The 15,575-nt window shown below is 38.9% G+C and overlaps 2 protein-coding genes across 4 annotated transcripts in view; one reads left to right on the top strand and one right to left on the bottom strand.

The window, feature by feature from the left end:
• The first annotated feature begins 4,153 nt into the window (after window positions 1-4,153).
• Window positions 4,154-9,093, top strand: LOC107744718 (tumor necrosis factor receptor superfamily member 5). Of its 3 annotated transcripts, XM_016558537.1 has the most exons (6): window positions 4,154-4,217; window positions 5,073-5,200; window positions 5,811-5,945; window positions 7,088-7,249; window positions 7,422-7,544; window positions 8,687-9,093. In XM_016558537.1, exons 2-6 carry the CDS (start codon window positions 5,077-5,079, stop codon window positions 8,800-8,802), a joined length of 660 nt encoding a protein of 219 aa, XP_016414023.1. In that variant the 5' UTR covers window positions 4,154-4,217; window positions 5,073-5,076; the 3' UTR covers window positions 8,803-9,093. The 3 variants fall into 3 exon arrangements, with proteins under 3 accessions (XP_016414023.1, XP_016414022.1, XP_016414021.1); XM_016558536.1 differs by lacking the exon at window positions 4,154-4,217 and having other exon boundaries at window positions 4,883-5,200; window positions 7,504-7,544; XM_016558535.1 differs by lacking the exon at window positions 4,154-4,217 and having other exon boundaries at window positions 4,883-5,200.
• A 344-nt stretch (window positions 9,094-9,437) lies between these two features.
• LOC107744684 (uncharacterized) overlaps window positions 9,438-15,575 on the bottom strand; it is a 12,461-nt gene continuing 6,323 nt past the window's right edge. The window contains exons 4-9 of the mRNA XM_016558490.1: window positions 14,346-14,453; window positions 14,018-14,233; window positions 12,272-12,391; window positions 12,144-12,175; window positions 11,902-12,061; window positions 9,438-10,463 (exon numbers count right to left, since the gene is read on the bottom strand). Of these exons, the coding sequence (XP_016413976.1) occupies window positions 10,216-10,463; window positions 11,902-12,061; window positions 12,144-12,175; window positions 12,272-12,391; window positions 14,018-14,233; window positions 14,346-14,453 (884 nt within the window). The 3' untranslated portion in view covers window positions 9,438-10,215. The remainder of the gene's footprint in view (window positions 10,464-11,901; window positions 12,062-12,143; window positions 12,176-12,271; window positions 12,392-14,017; window positions 14,234-14,345; window positions 14,454-15,575) is intronic.

Below are 15,575 nucleotides of genomic sequence, written 5' to 3'. Positions count from 1 at the left end.
GCTTATGTGGCCAATTTCCATATACGAGCTCACTTTATCTTACGCCAAGCACCTGGAGAGACTGGTGAGTACACAATTGAGGAAATGGATTGGGCTACCAAGATGCCTTAGCAGCATAGGGCTGTACGTAATGGAGCTCTCTCCCTTCCTATTTCAAGCCTTGGGGAGGAGTACAAATACGCCAAAATGAGGCTGGAGATGACGCTTAAAGAATCCCGCGATCCCTGCATAAGAGATGCTGCTCCAACATTGGCGACAGGGAGGAAATGGAATCCAGTTACAGCCGTTGCTGATGCAAAGGCAGCCCTCAGACACCAGGATATTGTGGGGCAAGTCTAATATGGTAGAGGGGGACTTGGGTTGGGAATAATAACACCTAAATGGCAAAAGGCAACAGCAAAGGAACAGCGACACCTGGTGGTGGAGGAGGTATGCCGTCAGTAGGAAGCAACTAGATGCGCTAGAGCAGTCTCCCAAGCCCAACAAGGCCGCTAGATGAGGTGGGAAGGTATAGAACGGCGTAAAATCACTTGGAGTGAGCTGTGGAGCATGGAAACCAACAGGCCAAAGTTTTATCGTGAGAGCCACATATGATGTGCTGCCCTCTCCAGCAAACTTGCAGGTATGGTGTGAACAAGACCCAGCCTGCCACCTGTGTGCATCCCTGGCAAACCTCAGACATATCCTGGTGGGTTGTAAGACCAGCCTGACACAGGGAAGGTACACATGGCACGACAATCGAGTACTGAATTGCTTGGCGGCAGCAATAGAGACCAAGAGAGTGTCAACAAACGCCATCCCCCAAAATGCCAAGAATACCTTACCAAAAAGGCAGTCCTTTGTTAGGGAAGGGGAGAAAAAGCGGGCTAAGTGCCTGTCCCCTGACGCAGGCCAGCTGAATATAGCCAGGGACTGGGAAATGCGAGTCGACTTAATCCACAGACTCACCTTCCCATTTGTAATTGCAGTCACCAACCTGCTCCCAGACCTGGTTCTCTAGTCCAACTCCAGTAGGATCGTCATAATAGTCGAACTGACAGTCCCTTGGGAAGAGGCCATTAACGAGGCCTTTGAAAGGAAGAAGCTGCGATATGCCAACTTGGCAGCTGAGGCAGAGGAGCGGGTCTGGACAGTGAAAGTATACTGTATACTGTATACTGTACTGAAGTAGTTGGGCATCAGAGGACAGGTCCAGCGGAGGATAGTCAGGGAACTGGCCACTGTCGCTGAAAGAAGCAGCCACTGGCTGTGGCTGAAGCGGATGGACAGAGTTTGGGCTGCCAAATAACCATGTAACAAAGTGACTCACACCCGGTTCTGATCAGCCTGTGGAGGGCCTGCCTCGGCTAAGGGTGTCTTGTGATAAAGGGCCGAAACACCCAATGAGGCTGGGGTACACAACTGATGATGTGTTGCATTGGTGGAAACACCATACAAAGGTCATTGGCAACATCACCTCAACAAAAGGCATCTTTCACCCAGGCTAAAGTTCGCACAGAAACTGGGATCTGATGGACATCGGATAAGGTGTCTCACTGGCAACATCCATGAAAGATAAGTACACATCATGTACAGCATAACATATCATCAAAACGTCAAGGATCCCCACACAATGACTTCAGTGAAGAATTGTACCGTCTTCATCTATCCATCTTACCATACTAGTCCTTTTCGTATTGTTCCCCAGTCACTCATAAAGCAATTGTAAATTCACGACTGATTATTGGGTATTGAGGCAAGAACCACGGACATGGATTAGGCCATTATCCTGGATTCTTGCTGAACCAAAATCAGAGCGTAACAATTGATGTGTCTCGCTGTGTTCTTCTCACAGCGAAGGAGAAAATGTTCTATGGTGCGGCAAAATGGTGCTGAATATTGGGATCATAACACCTAGTCCTATCATGCAAACTTACTGGTCAGAAAACTGCAACAAGCAAATTGCAGCAAAAGAAACTTAAGATCCTGCTGTAACACCCTCATTTCCTGCTTAGCCAAACATGTCAAGCGATTATCCTCACAGGCCTTCAACATTGTAATCATCAGACTAATAGTTCAACTCATGTTACAGACTGTTTGTGTTGGAATTGAGTATACCTGCTTTTCTTTTTGTTTGTTCAATTTCTATCTCTGAGAATTCTGTCAGCAGCTGCATTCTGCAGGGGAAGTTGTGGCCTAATGGTTAGAGAGTCGGACTCGTAACCCAAAGGTTGCGAGTTCGAGTCTCAGGTCCAGCAGGAATTGTAGGTGGGGGGAGTGAATGTACAGCGCTCTCTTCCACCTTCAATACCATGACTGAGGTGCCCTTGAGCAAGGCACCGAACCCCCAACTGCTCCCCGGGTGCCCCAGCATAAATGGCTGCCCACTGCTCCGGGTGTCTGTTCATGGTATGTGTGTGTTCACTGCTGTGTGTGTGCACTTAGGATGGGTTAAATGCAGAGCACTAATTCCTAGTATGGGTAACCATACTTGGCCACATGTCACGTCACTTTTCTTTTGACTATGGAAGCCATCTTACAGAATCGTACTTCAAGAATGCAGCAGAAGAAGTTGACACCATCTGATTGAAGACACCTTCTTGGAGGATTATAGTTAGTTGGCCCAGTAAGTAAGGCCATGGACGTGGCCCTGCAGATGCTACATCAACTTGGCAGAGATTCAGCCAAGAGTGAGCACCCCCTATCCCCCCCAACACCATGGCACCATCAGCAAATGTAGGATGTTAAATGAATCTATTGGCTTCAAATTAATTGTTGTAGCTAATTGAGAATTGCAACACTAGCTATATACAGTATATTACTACTAGGGATGTGCATGAATACTCAAATGATCAATAATGTAAACAATGACAAGTCATGATTATGTGTGACTTTTTTGCTGAATTAAAAATTCAGGAACTGTACAAAAATTAGCCAAAAAGAGACATTGCTTTTTAATTTTATAATTACAACATAATTTGTGCATTCTCCAATTACATATAGCTGCAGACCAGATATCTCCTTTTGGAGCACTCAGAGTGCAACTTGAACTCAAGCCGTCATTTTCTTCTGAAGAAAAAAAGATGTTTCTGTATAACATGTTGCTGTATAAAGAAGAACGTAGTTTCTCTGCAAGAGATGACTAAAGTTTACTAAAATGTCAGTATAAAAGAACATCAGTTCACAATTTCAGCTGTCAGAGGAAACACTTAAAGCACACCACGCCAGTAACAGGTATGTGATGGAATTGAAATTAAGACTGATCTAATAGGACCTTTTTTGAAGAGGGGTCTCACTCATAAGGGGAAAACATTTTTACTTGAAGGTTAGAGTTCTGTAAAGCTGCATGCCTGTCAGCAGGTGATGTTATCTGCAGGAGCTGATGTCACATTTCTTATTTCTTAGCAGTTGTAGCGATGTTGTGGTGAGCCCTCCTTTTACTGTAAACACTAATTGCTCTTGTGTGTGTGCACGTGTGCTGCGGTGGCATAATCTACAAACTACAAGAAGGACATGACTTTTCTCTCATAGTGGTATCAGTTCCACTGAATAAAACCAATGAGTTGACAGCTCATAAGTGTGAGTAACAGTTAGGGAGACAGAGTTAGCAAATTAAGATTAGATGAAGGTAGATAAAGATGTATTGGAAAATAAACCCAAAATAGAAACCGTTATGGCAGCTCTCAGACATAATGTACGACGTTTTAATCTAAACTCAGGATGAAATGATGAGCTTCATGGATTCTGTGTGATTGGATGTTATTCAACCACTGGCCTCACTACTAATCTCATATCTCAGAATGAGTAGCTGTTGAAGAGCTAGTCTTTTTTTACTCATGCTTTTACTCAGAATGAGACACAAGACCCTTTTCATCTAGAGTGTTTGTGTGTGCATGCATTCGTTTCAAAGGGAGATGGAGAGAAAGAGAGAGTTTGTTTTGGAACTAGTTAAAAGTTAAAACAAGAGAGAAAACCTTTAATGGAACGTTTGGGGTAGAGGAAAAAAGAGGCACAGGAGAAATATCAACAGAAAGCACATGCTGCTGCTATTGGGGGTCCTAGGTAGAGTCATTTATAACGTTGGTTGAACGTTAGTTTAAATATGACTCATCTGACATTTCTGATAAAGATTTAATGCTGAAGAGTTGTCCCCTCATCTTCAAAGTTTCAGAGGGGCCTGACTAGCTCACATCTCTCGTCTTTTTCTCACTGTCTCCTGTCTTGTACACACTTTCAAGGTAAGACTTCACTCACTGACTTCTACAGACTTTACGATCTTGGTGCGTATTTAAAGGATGTGTGATTTAACAGGGATGGTAAAAAATAGCATACTGATGGAGATGTACCATGTGATGTTGCAGCAAAGCTATAATGATCTTATTGCAAGGATACAAATGTTTTTATCAATGTCAACTAAAAGGTAAAATGAAAAACAACTACAGACAACTACAAAAACGCACATAACTAGGTCAAGCTGAATTTAGTAAGCAAGGGGTCGGATCTGTCTGGTGTTTGTTGTAACTATGCTCAAAAGATCATTGTATAATCGTTGACACAATGTCTTATTTCATTCACTTATTCGTACATAGTATAGAGGTGAGAAATGGCAAAATTAGGTTATTGACTTATTGTTTGTTTCAACAAAATTGTATTTGTTTTGGAATAAAAGTGATTTTAAATATATAACTTATCAAAAGTAATATATATATATGTGTGTGTGTGTGTTTATTAAATATCGTTTATTGTTTATTAAATGTTTATTCACACACACACACACACACACACACATATATATACTGTATATATATACATATATATATATATGTGTGTGTGTGTGTGTGTGTGTAATTGATCATATTTGTGACAAAAGATCAATATAAAGGAAGTGAAACTAATATAAATGTAAAAAAAAAACAACTGTTATTTATCAGTAATTATTGCATTAAACATTTAACAGGAAGTAAGGCCAGTTACAGCCAAGTAATATATTCATGATTTGTATGACTCTTTACATTCTCTGCTAACACATTTAAAGTCATTCCAGGTGTCATGTGTCATTCTGAACCTTCACGCGCTTCTTTTTTCTCTTCCAGTAAGATGCTTGGCTTGCTCAGTGTCCTCCTGCTCTCATCACATGTCCTTCCTCTCGTCCAGTCACAGCAGTGCGATGAAAGAACAGAGTACTTGAAAGACAATCGGTGCTGCAAAAAATGTAAACCAGGTAAACGAAATCAGCTGCCTCATCACTGTGAGCAGAGTTGAGTCAGAGATGAACTCAAGATGAGTTAAAAGAACTAAGCTGTTCTTCAGTTAAGATTAGATAATTAACATAAAGTGCACTGAGGCAAAAGAAGTTGAGTTTAGAGGTCTGTATTAGTTTGAGCCAATGTTCAAAAATCTAAATCATGGATTTTATTATAGGAAGAATCTAGTTTTAGAGCCAAATTATTATGGAATTGGTTTCAGACTATTTTGTGCAGTTTGAATCAAGACTGCTTAAACTTTGTTGGGCTTTTTGAGGCGTATTTCAATTGAAAAAGTCAGGATGTAATCTTTCGACATATCAAAACCGGTTGCATTATGTAAGAATATTTCAGGGTTCAGCTATAGTCTGGTTTGATGACATTTACTTAAGGTCTTAGAATGACACATCAAGTTTCTCGTATGAGGATGACTTGTTCCCTGAACTTAACCTGGTAGACTCTCAAACCAGTCAGCGTTGAATACCGTGTTCATGAATGTCATAATTTTGTCTGTACAGTCAGCATGATTCTGCCACACTAATGTCTCATTACATTCATGTTTCCCTGTCTTTGTGTGTGTTTATACAGGGCAGCTTATGACACAGAAATGCGGCGTAGGAATGACTGACACTCAGTGTTCCCCATGTGGAAATGGCTTCTTCATGGACGAATATAATGTCAATAACAACTGGTGCAAACATTGCACAACGTGCACCAAGGAACGTATGTCCACTCAATTTCTTTATGATCACAAAACAGGTTGTAGGTTCTTAGAATGATATGTTCGGCTATGTTCTGAATCTTTAGATGAATCAGTATGAAAAGTCATGAACTAGAAATACCAAACATGACAGTAAAACAAAGCAGGGGCTTCCCCTTCAGCAGATCTTGGGTGGGGTTTTAGTATGGAGGTAGGTGGGGGTCTGAAAAACGTCTTGAGTCTCTAGTAACAAACATGATATAGGACAGCAAGTCTTGAAAATACACGTGTAGCACTGGAAAAAAAAAAGCACCTGAGTGGGGGAATTTATTCTTTGAAACGGAAATAACTGCCTACTTAGATGTCTTGAGATGTTTTGATATGCAGATGTCCTGCTAAAGATTGAATTAGACAACAAGTAGAAACAAAATACTTGTAAAATGGTCGTTTGGGAAGAAAAGGAGATACAGCAAGCAATATAAGAGAAACTAATATTTGAAGTAACTGAACAAACATGTATTAGTTCTCCAATGTTTTTGGGACTCGCTGAAAAGCCCAGCATAAATTGTATTTTACCAAATATAGGCTTGCTGGTTAAACTTGAAAAAAGAAGCCTTGTAAATTATGCAGAATGTTTGCAGATTGTCAGACATGTTCTCTGAAACTTGTGCCAAATGATACTTTAGTTCAGATTATAGATGCCCATGGTCAAATAACCAGGCTAAGGAGTCTAGTGATGAAAAGAGATGAGCAGAAATGAAAACTGAATATCCTGAGGTGGCATGAGTTATTTGTGAGTCAGCAGAAAAGAAAAAAAACCTGTTTTTGAGCTTGCTGTTTTATTTTGACACTTGTGTCTTGTTGAAATGACTGTGTTCACATATGAGTGCAGGCACCTTTGTGTCCTAGAGGGTTTATTCATATACTCAAATGAGGAGATTTCAGCTTTTTCTTTTTGTTGTAAGATGGTCAGCATTTATTTGAAATTGAAGTCTTTTGTAACATTATAAATGCCTCTGCGGTCTCTTTAAAAATTCTATTTTTAAATGAACGTTCAGGGAAAAAATGAAATGAACTAGTGAGTTTGATAAGTGTGAATTAAGGGAGTGTCACAGTTGAAGAAACACTGATATACATAATCCCTTTCACTCTTATAATTTGGCAGATATGAAGAATATGAAGGACTGTACGGCGACAAGTGATGCAGTGTGTACATGTGAGGAGGGCTACAGATGCAGTGACAGCAAATGCCAGACGTGTGAGAAAATTCAGACAACTACTGTTACTACTTCTACTCCTTCTACTAAAACAATACCGCCCACCCATGGTGAGTGCCTGAACCCTGACACGCTGTTGTCAGTCTGTTAAAATAGTCACTGTTGAAGGCAAACAGACTATCACACACACAGAGTATATCAGGTGTATTCTCTATTGACCTGTTTACTCTTTCTCTCTCCTTTTCCCCATCCATTTGCTCCCTTTCTATCAACCTCTTCCAGATAATGTGTGGATCTCGGTGAGTCTGTGTTTTGCGTGTGTGTGTGTGTGCGCTCTGCTCACCTGTTTCCTTCTCATCAGCAGACATGCACGACCATGTGGATGGATCATGTCAACATCAATCGGTCAGTGCCACTGTAAACAACACATCAATGTTTTAATTCACAAAGAAAACCTTGGAACTGCTCTTTATACACCTGCATGAGTGCTTGATATACTGACACTCCATTGCATGAGTTTTAGTATATCTAGAATCTAGTACGTTAGTATAAGTCAGGGGTGTCCAAACTCGGTCCTGGAGGGCCGGTGTCCTGCAGACTTTAGCTCCAACCCTAATCAAACACACCTGAACCAGCTAATCAAGCTCTTATAGGCATACTAGAAACTTCCATTCAGGTGTGTTGAGGCAAGTTGGAGCTAAACTCTGCAGGACACCGGCCCTCCAGGACCGAGTTTGGACACCCCTGGTATAAGTTGTGTTTTGGTCATTCCTGTTTTGCAGTACATTTTGAATGAATTAAACTGACACTGGTCAAGCTCAGACACTTTTTAACTGAATTAAATTAAATGTAAACTTTAATATTAAAATCTGATTTAACCCCAATAATTTTCTTAATAATAAAAAATATAATATAATATAATATAATGGACTGAACAATTGTTTTGAGTGTTTCCCTGCCTATAGCCTGTATATCTAGTAATATAATATAATATAATATAATATAATATAATATAATATAATATAATATAATATAATGGACTGAACAATTGTTTTGAGTGTTTCCCTGCCTATAGCCTGTATATCCAGTAATATAATATAATATAATATAATATAATATAATATAATATAATATAATATAATATAATATAATATAATATAATATAATATAATATAATATAATATAATATAATATAATAATTAAAAGGATTGGAAAGCAATAATGATAACAGGAAAAACCTATACATTTGTTATCAATTAAAACAATATTGTTTTAATTGATCAAAACAATATTAAAGCTAGACATGTTCGAAGTACAGAACACCCAGGGAGATAATAAAAAATCACTTAGTCCACTTAAAATTTAGTGAAATTATTAATTTTAATGCACCTCTATAGTCACTTAATTATAATATTATGATAAGGAAACTAATTAATGTGATTTCCATATTTTAAAATTGTGAGTTTAATATTTCACCCACATGGCATGAAATTGTACTGCCTAACAGGAATAAGCTTTTAATAATGTGTATTGTACTGGGTCATCAGGTCTCTGCCCCTCCGACAAGAGCATCTTTGGATCCAGTCAGTGCACAGAGGAAGAGGAGGTACCAATGCCAGTGCAGGAGGTGTGTGGAAAGACTGAAAAACTGGAGGATGTCTGAGAAAAGAGCAGGAAGAAGACCGCTGATGCGTCTATGGATTGAGTATTTACTCTAATACAAACCTGCTGCTGCCATTTACGCAAGAGAAAATCTGCACTCAGGTGGCCCATATGAAGGATCTGTGAGAATGACTGTCCATCCTGAGAAATGCTGAGATAGAGAGAGGTTTGAGTTGCCACTGCACATAAGGAGACACTCAACATACAACATAAGAGCTAATCTTTTTCAACAAATGAAGGTTTTATTCTCTGCACGCTTGTTTGTATTTATAATTGAGTCGTTTTTGCACAACAAGCCCATGGACTTTTTAAAATCAAGATTTTATGTTCAAATGTATACGAATGTATAAGGTAAAGTTGAAGTTTTTCACTATTTTGTAATAACTGTAAAAATATGTCTCAAAACATTAGGAAGTTATAGAAACTGTATGTATAAAATGATAAGAGAATGAACAAAACATTTTAAATATTTTATGGAAATATAGCATGTCAGTTACAAGAACTATTTTGTGTCAGCTACCATAAAATAGAAAACAGAATTGTAGTTGTATTTGTATTTGCTAGCTTGCAGTGAAATGAATTAGGTACTCAGGGAAACATACCAAAAAAATAAACCTTTATTGATTTTATTGCACTTTACAATTAATATCAAGCTTAAAAAAAAAAGTGTATTACAGTGAATATAAAACATAATATATGATGAAGCCATTGCTTATTGACTTCTGAATGAAGAAACAACGTTGACATTTCCAGACCACCATCAAAATGTCAGGGCTTTTTGATGGCATAATCCATCATATCTCACATAAAAACCAAAGAAAAGAGGAAGAACACTGACAACATTAACCAGGGACTTAACGCGATCGAACACTGATAAACTGCATGAGAACAAAAAACGTTTTTTGTTTTTTTTTAACAACTGTAATATAATTAATAAGAGTTACAAATAAATAAAAATGTTTTGTGACTTGAATAAACTTTACATAAAATAAATATCTCAACATATGTGAATCTTTGGTCTTCTGAGGGTTTTAGAGCTGCTCTTTGCTTTCAAACACTGTTCCTGAGGGTCAGTCAACCATCATGAGCCTTTGGTGTCGACTCTTCATGCAGTTAACATCAGCATCACACTGCCGTTCTGATGGTTTAGAATCAGTGTTTCTGCGTAAACGTACATTATGGGTAATACTGCCAAGCTGGCATGAACTGTCAAGCTCATACGCAACACTTATGTCGTCCATACTGTTAGTCAAACACCCCGGTCTTCCCCTAACGCAGCCTGTTGCTGTCTAGATGAAATCCCCTGCCAGGGTTAGAGTTTTAATACTGGGTACTCACGAAGCATCAGTTAAAACAAACCACGCAGCAGCTGAACAGCACGGAAGAAGAACGGACACAAGTATTCCATCATCCCTCACAGCACCTCTTCTTTAGATATGTGGCACTCTTTCCCTTGCTCCTGAGATGGGAAGAAGATAAAATCGTTCTCTCTGCTCCTTTCCTCCTCAGACAGATGGATGGGGGGAGACTGAGGGTAGGACACGTTGGTGTTGTTTAGTGATTCTTCTTGGAGTTCGTGTGCTTTTTTCTCGCCGCCATCCCATCCAAATTGATTGAGCAAACTAACAAAAACTGTCTGGGGACCATAGATGTGAAGAGGGCCTACGAGAAAGTGAGAATGTTGAATTTTCATACTATTTGAACGTTTGCTTGGTTTTTTGTTTTTTTTATGTGGGGGGTGTCATGTATGGAAGCCCGTTTTGGCCACTGAATAAAAAATAAAACAAGGTAATTGCGACTTTTTATCTCACAATTCCAACTTTTTTTTTGTCACAATTGCGAGTTTACAACTCAAATTTCTGACTTTTTTCTCAGAATTGCGTCATATAAACTGGCAATTCAGACTTTTTTCTCACAGCAAGTTTATATCACACAATTCTGAGATTTAAACTTATTAAGATTTGTAAAGTCCAATTCTGAGGAAGAAAAAAAAAACTTTTTATTTTGTTTATTTTCTTACAATTGCAAATTTATATCTCACAATTATGACTTTTTTTTTCTCAGAATTGTGTTTAAATCTCGCAATTCTGACTTTTTTCTCACAATTGCAAGTTTATAAGTCAGTTCTGCAGTTATATCACGCAATTCTGAGAAAAAAAATTGTGAGATATAAACTTCACAATTGTGAGAAAAAACATAACTCACAATTACCCTTTTTTTATTCAGTTGCGGAAACAGGCTTCTATGGGGATATATATATATATATATATATACTGTATTTATATATAAAATGTATGTATGTACAGTATATACACACACACACGCACATTATAATAATATTTTTTAATTATTATTTCAATGATTATATGTCTGGTTATTTAATTCTTATATACTATTTCATTTATTATTGTATTATTAATAATTCATACAAATGTCATCTGGTGTAACTGCGTAACCATCAAGTCAAAAGTATGTTATACATTTAGTTTTATACATACATGAATATACATATGGTCAATTATATTTGGGTGTGTTCATGTTTTGTATGGTTGTTTTGTTTATGCTGTAATATTTAGTTTTTGTGTTTATAGGACCCCCTTGAAAATGAGATGTTACATCTCAAGGGGCTATGCTTTCAATAAATTCAAAATTAAATTGATGTGATATTTTAAGCAATTTATTGACCATAAGGGTCTGTAGTAGTTCTCTCTATGATATAATTACCTGTTTTGTTTTTTACTGCATGTTTGTGTATATTGGTTTGGCCACATGACATGATTTCACAGTCAAATTAAATGTTTTTTTTTAAATATTAATAAGCAGTGAAGCAGTTTTGTTAATAAATAATAATTAAAGATTACGCCAAACTACTTGATAAAACTTTTGCTTTTCAAGAATTTCATTATTTTAATGTTTATTTATTTATTCATTTTTTTATTATGGTATCATTCACATTTTTTTTAGTTTATGCCCCTCACTTCATGCCATAAAGATGTATATTTAGGTCATATTTTTAAACAAATTAATAGATCTGGATAAATGAGCTTCATAATTCTTTTAATAAAAGAAGAAAATCACAAAAAGCAGCTCTTTATAGTACCTAAATTGCCAGCTGGAGGCACAGCCTGCTCTGAGCTGATTGGCTGATGAAATGAGCAGTCTGTGTTGTGATTGGTGGGTGTGCTGCCATCTGACAGCATCTCCTGGGCATGGGGCTGCTCATTTGGTTGGCTGGTAGGAGGTGTAGTCTCACTGTCCACCTGAAGAAAATGAAGGACTGTGAGTCAGATGATTCATGACATGTTCACATACTACAGAAATGTGCATTAACTCTTTACTTACCTCCATATCACCCAAGGAGCACTGCCTGACAACTAATGAAGAGAAGAGACCGTGAGAGGTAAGATTAACCCACAAAACCTGAGAAAAAATGTGTTTGCGTTCATATGTGTGTGTGTTGTGTTACTCACAATGCTTAAAACATTCCTTCTCTTTCTTCCTGCAGAGCCGGAGGAACAGCATGAGGATGATGACGGATAACATTACAGAAATGAACCCACATAAAACCAACACCACAACACTATTGTCACCTGTAAAATAAATACAAGGATGTAAGTTAGCATAACTATTTATGTTGAGATGAAGAGTTGCATAGGTGAGATGAATGTCCTATAGGAATTTCCTATATGGGAAAGCGCTCTTTAAGAAACGGTGCTCTAAAAAGGTTATATCAGGTAATAGCAAGAGTTATGTAAAACAAAAAATGAATGTCCGCAATTAAATATCTAATGAATATCAAGACTGAAGTGCCTTTTTTGACTGATTTGTGCAGCACTCGAATGGGTTGTTGATTCCTGAAATAAGGTTTGTGGTTAACACAAGCTCAAAATACTTCTGTCATGTTTTATTGTACGACATTTGTTCTTGAAAAGTGTTTTCTGTTAAAGGGGACATAACACACACAGTTTCTGCCAATCTCATGTTAATCTCGAATACCTATAGAGTAGTATTGCATCCTTCATATCTCCGAAAAAGTATTTAGTCTGATCAGATTTATGAAATACAGATACAGCTTTACGCTTCCCTCTGAAAACAGTCGAGCTCCTGGAGGCGTGCCGTGGGCGGAGCTAAAGAGCCACAAGCATGCAAAGCTTTTGTATAGTGATTGTCTGCAAGCTGTGACATCGACATAAATAGTTGAAAACCATTTGAAATTTGTGTCAGCACGTCATAAATAGAACCCGGCAGCAGTTTTCTGTCGTTTCACAGTTGTTTCACAGAACTAATCATTGCCTGGGTTGCGTACGTATATGTGGGGCGGAGCTATCAAAATAGGGGCAAGACCCTTTTGGGGTAGGGGCGTGTTTGTTTTGGTGATTTCAAATATCAACATTGGCTACCAGAAATCACTTACTCTGCCTTTAACATTGGGTTCTTTGGGAAGCTGAACAAGGTTATCTTTCCCTCACAACCAAAAAACACTTCTTTGGTGACAATGTTGATTTTCGCACTCTTCCGGGAGAAGCGACCATACAAGGAAATCCGCCCTATATGATGTCATGCAGGGCAATACTCAAAAAAAAACAAACTGAAACTTATACAAACCCTGAACAAGTGTATTTGGCACAGAAATACTCTGTCATACATCCAACTCGTTTTTTTTTTTTTCTGAAACTTTGGCCGTGTTTAGCATGGGAATCCAACACTTTAACAGCGTAAATAAGTCAGAATGCATGAAATAGCATTAGAACTCCCCTTTAAAGAGAATATCTCGCTTTTGATTGGACTTTAAGCTTAAAACTTTGCAAATCTTTTTTTATTCTCAAACAGCAACATCACACACTAACTAAAGTTGAAAAAGTGAAAAAGCATAATATAGGACCCCTTTAAGCAACAAGGATGATTTGATTAAAACAAAGATATACAAACGTGTTTTGGTAATATTAGATAATATGTGTAAAAAATAATAGTCGAGGGCCAAGTCGAGATGACAGGCATGGGGGCCCTTGCAGTCAGGCTCTCATGTTTTTGGCCATGGGGACTGATACTTTGGAAGCCCCTGTTAATCTGAGGCTCTGGGAAACATTCCCATTGGCCCAGTCCATAATCCAACCTTGCTTCAAGCATACTACCCTTCCTTAGATGGTAGCAAATCCAAAATACTGCTTAGAATACGAGTGCACACACATCATGTAGATGAAAACAACAATGCTTACCCAGCCCGATCTCAGCTGTCTCTGTGGATGAAGTGGTGGATGTAGTGGATGAAGGGACGTCAGCATAGGTGGAGGACGGGACTGGGGTGGAGACAGGAGCACAACTGTGACATTGGCCTGTGTATTGATCGATCGCGGTACAAGTGTAACCCTCCCGACAGCGACACTCCACATCTGATGTTATCGTACACGCCACCACCACCGTCATGTTGAATTCTAACACACACACACATTTGTTTTCAAAACGTTTTGCCATACTTCCTGTTTCTGTTCTCACTCCATCCTGTTTATACTGTTGTGGGTTAATTAGGTGTAACGAGCTTCATACCAGGTAAGCAGTTCTGGAAGCAGCGGTAGCATATGTCTTCTCTGTTTTTCTGACTGGTGAAGAAACCGGGTTTGCACTGAAGACACCCAGAGACAGACTTGAAATATCCTAAGAGATGATGAACAGTCAGGAAGACACAGTGGAAAAATAGGAAGTGGAAATGAAGAGGACAAAAAAAAGGACAGTAAGGTCAAATGAATTCAAACTAACACGAAATATGTTAGTGACTTTAAGCCTATCACTGGACTTCACACCACTTAGAGTCAGTCGACTTTGTCAGGTAGACAGAGGTCATTCACTTGTTGGTCTAAGGATGTCCTTAGCCATTACATCTCTCATTTGTGTGAGTGGCGTGAATTTATGACGCCGTGGCCAATCGGATCGCTGTTTCTTTCATACTACATGACTGTTTTGGGTATCATAAAGTTGCTGTGGTTTGCACAATGGATCAGCAACTGGGGGTCACATATTATACAATATTACACTAGGAAGAATCCCAACAACTCTGTCTTGTGTACAAAAAGTCATACAGGGAATGACGCAAGACTACGACTCCTCCCCCTGATTTCCCTTGCCCTGTATCTTGTTCTCTCATTGTCTGTAGGTGACCCGGAAACCGATTGAACTCAGCCATCTTGAAGGACATCCCGATTCACTAATTGCAACGCGAGGAACGAGAAGTGAGGAAGCTTCCCGAGGAGTTATGAGTGAGGATACACAGGTGTATCCTTCCCTCGCATCCTAAGGGGTGGAGCTAAGATGCAAGGAAAGGAAATTATGAAAGTAAACGAGGATGAAGAAATAAGAAATGAGAAGCACCCTCTGAATCCCAGACAGGTCCATATATTTGGCCTGCTAAATAGTTCTTGGGCATCGGCACTTATCTCTAGGGCTGGGTATCGAGTTCGATACTTTTTAGGCACCGACCGAATTGCCTCGATACCATCGAGTATCGAAAAACGTCTTGTCGTTCGGTACCAAATTTCGATACCTAAGGGGTTAATCTCATCAGCGTCAGTGAGCCAATAAGCCTGCAGCACTAGCCGGTGTGTTCGACTAGAAGAGGTGCGGCGCAGATCGATCATCCGCGAGAGCGATTCGAAAGCGCACGGAGCAGTCTGCTCTCTTTAGCTCTCGTGGTACTGTAATACACCCAGTATGGGAAGCCAAACAACTCAAATGTGGGACGAAACAGCGCGGTATTAAAGTGTTCGCGCCGCGCTGACCTGT

Source organism: Sinocyclocheilus rhinocerous, unplaced genomic scaffold (assembly GCF_001515625.1).
Source record: "Sinocyclocheilus rhinocerous isolate Xijiao unplaced genomic scaffold, SAMN03320098_v1.1 scaffold498, whole genome shotgun sequence".
NCBI lineage: Eukaryota > Metazoa > Chordata > Actinopteri > Cypriniformes > Cyprinidae > Sinocyclocheilus > Sinocyclocheilus rhinocerous.
This window is presented reverse-complemented; position numbering and strand designations above follow the sequence as displayed.

Coding starts and splice junctions, on each gene's coding strand:
- LOC107744718 (XM_016558535.1), top strand. CDS start 5,029: ATGTGTCATTCTGAACCTTCACGCGCTTCTTTTTTCTCTTCCAGTAAG. Junction 5,201..5,810: donor CTGCAAAAAATGTAAACCAG/GTAAACGAAATC, acceptor GTGTTTATACAG/GGCAGCTTATGACACAGAAA. Junction 7,250..7,421: donor AACAATACCGCCCACCCATG/GTGAGTGCCTGA, acceptor AACCTCTTCCAG/ATAATGTGTGGATCTCGGTG.